Source organism: Oncorhynchus nerka, linkage group LG9b, assembly GCF_034236695.1.
Source record: "Oncorhynchus nerka isolate Pitt River linkage group LG9b, Oner_Uvic_2.0, whole genome shotgun sequence".
Classification (NCBI taxonomy): Eukaryota; Metazoa; Chordata; class Actinopteri; order Salmoniformes; family Salmonidae; genus Oncorhynchus; species Oncorhynchus nerka.
In genome coordinates, this window is record NC_088424.1 from 32,085,547 (window position 1) to 32,096,444 (window position 10,898).

Here is a 10,898-nt window from a genome sequence, read left to right on the forward strand (position 1 = left end):
ACAGGAAATATAAAGATAATGATTAGGTGAATTAGCGTAGGTTAGGAGAAATGGGTTACGTTTAGAATAAAACGAACATGCAACCGTTGTATTGCTAGACCAGCAATTTGGGGTGTTCCTGCAGTAGCCATCATCTTGGAGGTGCTCAGAAATACGTAAAGTATATGATTGATGCCACAATACTGATGATGGGTCAACTCCTAGAGATCTGTTATAACCCATGACTACAAATAGTCGGCTTAGCCTTAGCTAAATCACATTTGGCACATCATTGTGCACCTGTTATTACAGATAATGTAATATATTGAGGCAAAAATTACAGACAGTAGCTCAGTTGAGTGAACATGAATTTGATTTCAACATATTTGAAGTATAAAATATGCCATTTAGCAAACGCATTTATCCAAAGTGATTTACAGTCATGTGTGCATTTGAGTGGAGGCTGGTAGGAGGAGCTATAAGAGGACGGCTCATTGTAATGGCTCCAATGGTGCATACATTTTTAGTATGGGTGGTCCCAGGAATCTAACCAAAGCCTATAATCCTACTGTATTTATCTTTTAATGCAGTCATTGGTTTTCATTTGAAGCATCTTTTCGACTTCCGCTTATTTGCAACAATTGAAAAGACATTGGCAACTTAGTACGTGTGGTCAATTTCGTTCTGAAGTTATCGTCGGTCACAGAGATAAACATCTTGATTCTATGTTTTGCAGAGATAGTGTATAAAGTGACACAGAAGGGGGGGGGCATCTAATGACGCACTTAGCTGTTCTACCAGTGGTCTGAGGCAGTCGGTAAATAATGAGCATTTTCAAGTGCAACTTTAGTTAACAATGTTTTTGGGAAACAGCACAGAAGTTTAATGATGCTACTATGAAGGTTTTAACGATGAACTTAGCCTTAAGAGGCTTTTGGGAAATCAGACCTAGAGCAGACGCCAAGTCAAAATAAGCCTTCAATGCATCCTTCTGACAGTCGCACTTGGGAGTGGACACCTACAGTGGCTACAACAGGAAGAAACAATTCGGCTATTATTAGTCATGTCAAAACCAACACGATACAAAACTCTCAAGCAATAATGTTAATCATGCAATTTAAGTTACATAGTCTAGCTTACTGTCGAACTGTGTGGCAACAGTTCAACTATCTGTAAACAAAAATACGGGTTCATTGACAGGTGTCAAAAAGCACAGTTTCACATTTTGTTGAATTGTACTTACACTGAAGTCATTGAATAAATTTTAAAGATGTTTTACAATGCAATCAAATGTCAAATGTATTTTTAACCCCAAAATGCACTAGCTCAAACTGCTGCTATGATAAAAAAATAACCGTAACTACAGGAGCATATGCACAAGAAAATTCAAGCTATCATGCAACTGTTGCTCTCTTGGTGAGGCAAAGAAAATACTTAATTCATAATTGAGAAACCAGTGTCATGTTGGAAACCTAAACCTGCTAATCTCAATACACGGCTCAACAATCGATATTAACAGTTCATTAAGTGTACAACGCTGAGAAATAGACTTTGCATGTTGTAATCTTACATTCTGACATTGGCAAATTTACATTGATGTTTTTGATGTAGTTTGAGATTACTGAGAACTGTGAAACTTTTACCACACTGAACACAATTAAATGGCTTTTGTCCACTGTGAAATCGCTCATGTCTTTGGCAGTTGTCCTGCCTTGTAAACATCTTGCCACAGAGTCTGCAACTGAAAGGTCTCTCACCCGTGTGAACACTCTGATGTGACTTAAGTCTTTTTTTCTGAGTAAAACTCTTCCCACACTCAAGACATCTGTATGGCTTGACTCCAGCATGAGAGTGCTGGTGTGCTTCAAGTTGACAATGGCGGTGGAAGGTCTTTCCACACAATGAGCAGATGAACACTTTTTGGTTTGGTACAGCTCTCCAAACATTTACCAACCTCTTTGTTTTCAATCTGTTCTTATTAAGAATATGCTCTTGGTTGTGTGAGTGAGACTCTGATGTAATCTCAGTTGCTCTCAAGAGCCCTTGTGAAGAAGGTCCTGGCTGCTGCAGTCTGGGATGTAAAATCAAGCCCTCCCTCACAACAGGATGCAGAGTATCTCTGTACTGCCCCTGCACAACATGTATGGACTCAGACATGGCATTGTCATGATACACAGGATGCCTCTCAGGCTCCACTTTCAGTGGGACAGTGCTGAATATGTCATCCAGTGGTTTCCCTACAATGGACAAAGAGTTACAGGAAGGATGGGATGGGATGGGAGTGGGATATTGATCTGCCTGAGATGAGAACATCTGTAAGCATCTCCCTGTAGAGTAAGACCCATCTGGGTGGCCAGAATTATTCCCACTTAGTCCTTGTGTAACAGAGGACCACAGCTGACTATCTCTCTCGTCCATTCTAAAGTCCACACTGTCTGTGATTCCTGGATCTTGTATGGTTCCCTGGGCTACATGTTCTTCCACCTGCTCTGCTTTCACCAGAAACTCCAGTCCACCCCTCGCCTCTTCAAGGTGTCCAGAACGCTGCAGCTCATTGAAGCTCTCTACTGGGTCCTCTACAGGCATGGCCTGGCCTTTTTGGTTCTCTTCATCACCTGTTAGTAGAGTAGACAGTTTATATAATTATTAGAAATGATAAAGTTAAAATATTGGTGCGAGCAACAATGAATGGAGTTCACAGGATTACAGAAAGGACACAAGATCATTTGGATAACAAACCAAGTAGTACAGCTGTGAGAATATTGAAGTATTTTGGAACACTAATGTGGAGTGTACCAACTGAGATGTAAATCATTTACACAGACAGACATAATAAAAGTCCCAGAAATCAAAGATGACCTCAATATACCAATACACTAGTGCTGAAAATATTTCACAAAAGTTAACATAAACCAGTCAAATTGACCTCCTAATTGGTATATAAACTCAAAACATTAAGTAATGACTTAAGAGAGAATGATTACCTGCTGCATTCAAACGTACAGCATTAAACTAAAGTTCACTTGCGTCATCCTTGTGATATTGAAAGATAAACATGGTAATGCTTTCACTGATTGCACTTAGATAGTCGCAGACTGCGCAAACAGCAGTACTTAAGGTTTTACATTATCCAGAAAAAAGGTCCACTTTTCAATACATTCAGACCACATAATAGCGCAACAATGTAATTATACTGTTATTCTAAAAACAATATTTCACATTGTTTGTCTGCATTATTTAAATCAGCAACAAATCTTTCTCAAATTCATTAGAGGCTAATTCAATGACTAAATACAAAATATGGACTGAATCTGACATATGATTCATTAGATTATTGCAGATGATTTTGAGCATTAGCATTACATATGCAAATAATTAGTTAATAGTGTCCCTGTTCTTTGAGATATCAATACCAAATTCAGTGTGGTTCATGTTAGGGACGTACATGATAACGATGAACAGTTTTAAGTTGATAGGCCACTGTGGAGTGAATTTACAGTGGTTTTATAACTGAACACGTAAAATCTGATTATTGATTTGTCAATAACTCAGCCATCTTTTGACCAATCCTTTGTCTTAGTTTGAGAAAAGCTCATGTTAAGAGATGTACCATGGGCCTATTTTTATTTGGTCCGATGGTTCACGAGAAAAATATTTGAATAAATTGCATTTAATTATTCAATTTTATTTAATCAGGGGCACCCAATTGAGACCAGGGTTATTTTCAAATGGTTCCCTGAGGACAAAATAAAAGATACAACTAGAAGATGCAAGATAGAATAACAAGAACATTACATTAGAAAGTCAAACTTCACACACAAATTATTGAAGTAAATCAAAACAATTGCACACCTCAGTGATCTAATTTATCAGCAGGGTTTTAAACTGCTCTAGTGGCACCAGGGAATCCAAATGTAATTAATTTTGTAAGTGATTCCAAAAATGTCAAGGGTTAAAACTAAAAGTGGATTTACCTAGTTCGGTGGAGACCCAAGGAATGTCAAGAGTTAACCAACCCTGTGAACAGGTTTGGTATCATGTTTTTATACTTTAACAATGAAGTTAAGTCAGAAGCTTGTAAAGTAGAGCTTTCTAAACAAAAAGGGAGTAATGAAGTGATCTACAGGACTTTAATGAGTACCAGTAAACCCTTTGATGCATATTAGTATATTAGCGTATGTGCTAATATGCATCTACTGGTATAGTGTGGCCATCTACTGGTATAGAGTGGCACAGCAGTCTAAGGCACTGCATCTCAGTCCTGCAGTTCCTGGTACGAATCCAGGCTGAACCACATCCGGCTGTGATTGGTAGTCCCATAGGGCAGCGCACAATTGGACCAGCGTCGTCCGGGTTTGGCCGGGGTATACCGTCATTGTAAATAAGAATTGGTTCTAAACTGACTTGGGAGGGGTGGGGGGGTTATTGTGATTAGTCCAAGGACCACATTTGGAGTGAATCTGACTTTTAGACCATGAGAAGTCCATTTTTTGTGATTATATTAAGCATTAGTGTTGCATAATCAAAAAAGTGAATTGTTAGTTTACTTATTTAAAATACAGTATCAATGCCCAACTTAACATGGTTATTCATGGTAAAGTCTTTGTGGAGTGGATTTACAAAAGGTCGTAAATGAACAAGTAAAATCGAATTTCCTGTTTTATCAATAACTCAGCCATGTCTTAACGTAGTTTGAGAAAAGCTAAGGGTTAGTTAATATATGTAGCATGGGCCTACATATATTGGGCCTACATACATACATTGTTTTATTTGAGAAGTACACTTTTTTTTATTTAAATGGAGTAAAATCTATCCTGAAGGACCTTAAGGGTCCTTGAGGCAAATCTGTTCAGCACGAGGAATGACATCTGCCTAAAAAAAAATCAAAGTATATAGTTCAAAGGGACTCCCTAAAAACACACCAGCTATGACCGGAAGTGAATTTCCGTAGCAGGTTAAGAGAGCATTTTTAAGCTAACCCTAACTTAATTCTCTTAACCTCCTACGTTTATGCTCCTAACCAGCTACGAATACGTCACTTCTGGTTGTAACTGTATGAAGGTGGTGTGTTCTCCTAGGTCTAACGGGGCAACAGATATGTTTTAAGTGAGGCTGGTTATAATAATATGGCAATTGTGTCATTTCTTTAGACCATGGATTTTAGTTTCGATGTGACAAATTAGGGGGAAAAAAGTTGACTCAAGCATAAATGATTTGATCAAAAAATGAGAATAACAATAGGTTGCAAAGCTGTGTACCCATTATAAGGTATCAAACAAAACCGTGAACAGTGACAAAATAAGCTGACTTGATAGCACTAAATCGAGTCAGCTCGCCTCACCTTTTTGTTGAGTCCCACTCCCAACCCGAATTCCCTCAGCATGTTGCCTGTCATTTGCCACTCGTGCTGATACTTCGCTTTGAGCTTTCCGCAATTCTCTTTCCATCATCTGTAAACTATTTTGAAGGCTTTCTATCTCATTTTCTTTCCGACACATTTCAAGCCGTAGCACGACGGTGCCCTCGTCTACAAGTTTGGTTATTTCTGCGACAGCTGCCTTTGATAGCACATCCATGATTGCAGCTATTTGTGTACTGAAAGAAACAGTGTTAGACATGGTTTTCAAATAAAATCACCGTTGTTACTCCAAACGAATATGCGATGCTTGTGCCTCTGTGAAATGTTTATAACATAATTGTTTCTACTACTGTACAGCTTGTCGAAGCTGGCAAGCAGCACTGTCTGTGAAAAAAGATGTTCTCTTTCCAAACGCCGGATAACGGAAATGACGACAGAAAGGGTAACCGTAAACGTTCCAATAAATGCCCACATATGGGGCTATTTCTGTGAAATGAATCAGAAAACACAAAAAAGACAATTAGTTCTATGCCTATGAAGTTTATTCACAAAAACGAATTAAAAACAGAAAATGCATTGGTTTATGGAATTTATATAAATAATGGCACAAAACATCTCTAGGCAATGCTCATAAATTATTACATTTGCTTGCTCATCCTTAACAACACCATGGTTATGCACGAGATGTGATACCTGAGATTTCCATACTTGAGTGTAAATTGACAACTCTTTGCAGATTTATTAAAAGTCATTTGAGGGAGAGAGCGTGTGCGAGAGAGGAAGAGAAAGCGAGAGATCAGTTTTCTGAGTAGCCCTGAATCTTAGTGGGACGGTTATAGTCTCAGGCTGATTTATTCACACAGTATAATTAATAATCAGATTAATAGTCAATAGTCAGAGACTTCAATCCAAAGACGGAAATGAACGGACCTTTAATGCATTCCAGACTAGTACACTCAAGTTAACCAATAGAATGTGCATACAGTATGAAGATGGAAGAATGGCCCTGGAAGGAATGGTGTCCGTTATACGGTCTCCTGACCAATTGTGCAATTTTGTGTATTTTTTGGTGCTTCCGCCATCGTTTCCTATGACCAAAAAGAGCTTCTGGACATCAGAACCTCGATTTAGACGAGGACTCCTACTTCAATGAGTCGGAGGTGAAAGACATATTGATTATCCCGGACCAGGCCATAATCCCCAACACTTGAAGCAGGCGAAGACGGTGCTATAGAGGCCGGCGCGCAGGCACCCTGATGAGACTACGGTTTCAAATTAATAAACCGCTTCTACCCTCTGTTCTATTGGCGAATGTGCGGTCGCTGGAGAATAAACTGGACGAGCTCCATTCGAGACTATCTTATCAACGGGATATTAAGAACTGTAATATACTCTTCTTCTCTGAGTCATGGCTGAACAAGGACATGGGTAATATACACTATATATATAAAAGTATGTGGACACCCTTTCAAATGAGTGGATTTGTCTATTTCAGCAATTCCTGTTGCTGACAGGTGTATAAAATCAAACAAACGTCTGGAGTGGTGTAAAGCTCGCCACCTTTGGACTCTGGAGCAGTGGAAAAGCATTCTCTGGAGTGATGATTCACGCTTCACCATCTGGCAGTCTGACAGATGAATCTGGGTTTGGTGTATGCCAGGAGAACGCTACCTGCCCGAATGCATATTGCCAACTGTAAAGCTTGGTGGAGGAGGAATAATGCTCTGGGGTTGTTTTTCATGGTTTGGGCTAGGTCCCTTAGTTCCAGTGAAGGGAAATCTTAACGCTACACATTCTAGACGATTCGGTGCTTCCAACTTTGTGGCAACAGTTTGGGGAAGGCCCTTTCCTGTTTCAGTATGACAATTCCCCTGTGCCCAAAGTGAGGACCATACAGAAATTGTTTGTCGAGATCGTGTGTGTTAGAATTTCTTCACTGGCCTGCACAGAGCCCTCACCTCAACTCCATTGGACATCTTTGTGATGAATTGGAATGCCGACTGAGAGCCAGGCCTACTCAGCCAACATCAGTGCCCGACCTCACAAATGCTCTTGTGGCTGAATGGAAGCAAGTCCCCGCAACAATATTCCAACGTCTATTGGAAAGCCTTCCCAGAAGAGTGGAGGCTGTTATAAAAACAAAAGGGGACCAACTCCATATTAATGCTATTAATATTTTGTTAAAAGCCGCCCCGCTCAGTCTGAACATTAACAAACATCACTTGCAGTATGGTTTTGGATGCATAAGGATGTTATCTTTCATATAGACAAAAAAAAAAAACATTGTTAAAACCGGTTAAAACAGTGTACAGTAAAATATTTATTTTTGCATTTGTGAAATTATTTTGATGTGATATGAAAGTAGAGGGATTTATGTTTCTACACTGAACAAAAATATAAACGCAACATGCAACTGGGAATACAAATATGCATCTGATAGTCACAGATAAAAAAAAATGTAAAGTAGGGGTGTGGATCAGAAAACCAGTTTAAACCGGGATTTATCCGCGAAGAGCATACATCTCCAGCATGCCCAGTGACCATCACAGTTAAGAATTTGTCCACTGAAGTTGGTTACTATGCCAAACTGCAGTCAGGTCAAGACCCTGGACAGGACGACGAGCACGCACATGAGTTTCTCCGAGACGGTTTCTGACAGTTTATGCAGAAATTCTTTGGTTGTGCAAACCCACAGTTTTATCAGCTGGTGAAGAAGCCAGATGCGGAGGTCCTTGGCTGGAGTGGGTACATGTGGTCTGCGTTTGTGAGGCCAGTTGGACGTACTGACAAATTCTCTAAAATTATGTTGGAGGCAGTTTATGGTAGAGAAATAAACATTCAATTATTTGGCAACAGCTCTGGTGGACATTCCTACAGTCAGCATGCCAATTACACACACAAAACTTGGCATTGTGTTGTGTGACAAAACTGCACATTTTAGAGTGGTCTTTTATTGTCCTCAGCATAAGGTGCACCTGTGTAAGGATCATGCTGTTTAATCAGCTTCTTGAAATGCCAAACCTGTTAGGTGGATTGATTATCCTGGTAAAGGAGAACTGCTCACTAACAGGGATGTAAACAAATGTGTGCAAAACATTTAAGAGAAATAAGTTGCAAACAATTTTGAAGGCCTTCCATCTCATTTTCTTTCCAGCACATTTCAAGCCGTAGCACTACAGTGCCCTCGTCTACAAGTTTGGTTATTTCTGCAACAGCTGCCTTTACTAGCACATCCATGATTGCAGCTATTTGTGTACTGAAAGAAACAATGTTAGACATTGTTCTTCAAATAAAATCACCCTTGTTACACAAAAATGAATATGAAGTGCTAGTGCCTCTGTGAAATGTTTACAACATAATCAGTTCTACTTTTAATTTAATTTTTTATTTTTTATTTGACCTTTATTTAACCAGGCAAGTCAGTTAAGAACAAATTCTTATTTTCAATGACGGCCTGGGAACAGTGGGTTAACTGCCTGTTCAGGCAGAACGCAGTGTTTGTGAGAATTTTTAAAAAGAATAATAATACAAAATACATACACACTACCATTCAAAAGTTTGGAGGTTACTTAGAAATGCCCTTGTATTTTAAAGAAAAGCAAATTTTTTGTTGATTAAAATAACATCAAATTGATCAGAAATACAGTGTAGACCTTGTTAATGTTGTAAATGACTATTGTAGCTGGAAACGTCAGATTTATTATAATTTTAAAAGGCTAATTGATCATTAGAAAACCCTTTTGCAATTATGTTAGCACAGCTGAAAACTGTTGTTCTGATTAAAAAAGCAATAAAACGGACCTTCTTTAGACTAGTTGAGTATCTGGAGCATCAGCATTTGTGGGTTTGATTACAGGCAGAAAAATGGCCAGAAACAAAGGACTTTCTTCTGAAACTCATCAGTCTGTTCTTGTTCTGAGAAATAAAGGCTATTCCATGTGAGAAATTGCCAAGAAACTGAAGATCTCGTACAATGCTGTGTACTACTCCCTTCACAGAACAGGGCAAACTGGCTCTAAGCAGAATAGAAAGAGGAGTGGGAGGCCCCGGTGCACAACTGAGCAAGAGAACAAGTACAATAGAGTGTCTAGTTTGAGAAACAGACGCCTCACAAGTCCTCAACTGACAGCTTCATTAAATAGTACCCGCAAAACACCAGTCTCAACATCGACAGTGAACAGGCGACTCCGGGATGCTGGCCTTCTAGGCAGAGTTGCAAAGAAAAAGCCATATCTCAGACTGGCCAATAAAAAGAAAAGATTAAGATGGGAAAAAAGAACACAGACACTGGACAGAGAAACTCTCCCTAGGAGGCCAGCATCCCGGAGACGCCTCTTCACTGTTGATGTTGAGACTGGTGATAAGATACAATACCAGTCAAAAGTTTGGACACCTACTCATTCAAGGGTTTTTCTTTATTTTTACTATTTTATACATCGCAGAAATATAGTGAAGATATCAAAACTATGAAATAACACATATGGAATCATGTAGTAACCAAAAAAGTTTATAAACAAATCAAAATAGTAGCCACCCTGTGCCTTAATGACAGCTTTGCACACTCTTGGCATTCTCTCAATCAGCTTTTACCTGGAATGCTTTTCCAACAGTCTTGAAGGAGTTCATACATATGCTGAGCACTTGTTAGCTGCTTTTCCTTCACTTTGTGGTCCAACTCATCCCAAACCATCTCAATTGGGTTGAGATTGGGTGATTGTGGAGGCCAGGTCATCTGATACAGTACTCCATCACTCTCCTTCTTGGTCAAATAGCCCTTACACAGCCTGGAGGTGTGTTTTAGGTCATTGTCCTGTTGGAAAACAAATGATAGTCCCACTAAGTGCAAGCCGGATGGGATGGTGTGTCGCTGCAGAATGCTGTGGTAGCCATGCTGGTTAAGTGTGCCTTGAATTCTAAATAAATCATGACAGTGTCACCAGCAAAGCACCCCCACACTATCATACCTCCTCCTCTATGCTTCACGGTGAGAACCACACATGCGGAGATCATCCGTTCACCTACTCTATGTCTCACAAAGACACTGCGGTTGAACCAAAAAACTCACATTTGGACTTATCTGACCAAAGGACAGATTTCCACCAGTCTAATGTCCATTGCTTGTGTTTCTTGGCCCAAGCAAGTCCCTTCTTCTTATTGGTGTCCTTTAGTAGTGGTTTCTTTGCAGCAATTTGACCACGAAGGCCTGATTCACTCAGTCTCCTCTGAACAGTTGATGTTGAGATGTGTCTGTTACTTGAACTCTGTGAAGCATATATTTGGGCTGCAATCTGAGATGCAGTTAACTCTAATGAATTTATAATCTGCAGCAGAGGTAACTCTGGGTCTTCCTTTCCTGTCCTCATGAGAGCCAGTTTCATCATAGCGCTTGATGGTTTTTGCGACTGCACTTGAAGAAACTTTCAATGTTCTTGAAGTTTTTCGGTTCGACTGACCTTCATGTCTGAAAGTAATGATGGACTGTCGTTTCTCTTTGCTTATTTGAGCTGTTCGTGCCATAATATGGACTTGGTCTTTTACCAAATTGGGTTATATTCTGTAT

The 10,898-nt window shown here is 39.5% G+C and overlaps 1 protein-coding gene across 1 annotated transcript; it reads right to left on the reverse strand.

Annotated features, from left to right (window-relative positions):
• Window positions 1–824: 824 nt before the first annotated feature.
• On the reverse strand, window positions 825–5,773 carry LOC115114638 (zinc finger protein 805-like). Its single transcript, XM_029643053.2, has 2 exons — window positions 5,321–5,773; window positions 825–2,594 (listed from the first exon to the last, which is right to left on the reverse strand). Exons 1-2 carry the CDS (start codon window positions 5,595–5,597, stop codon window positions 1,546–1,548), a joined length of 1,326 nt encoding a protein of 441 aa, XP_029498913.2. The 5' UTR covers window positions 5,598–5,773; the 3' UTR covers window positions 825–1,545.
• Between the last annotated feature and the right edge of the window lie 5,125 nt (window positions 5,774–10,898).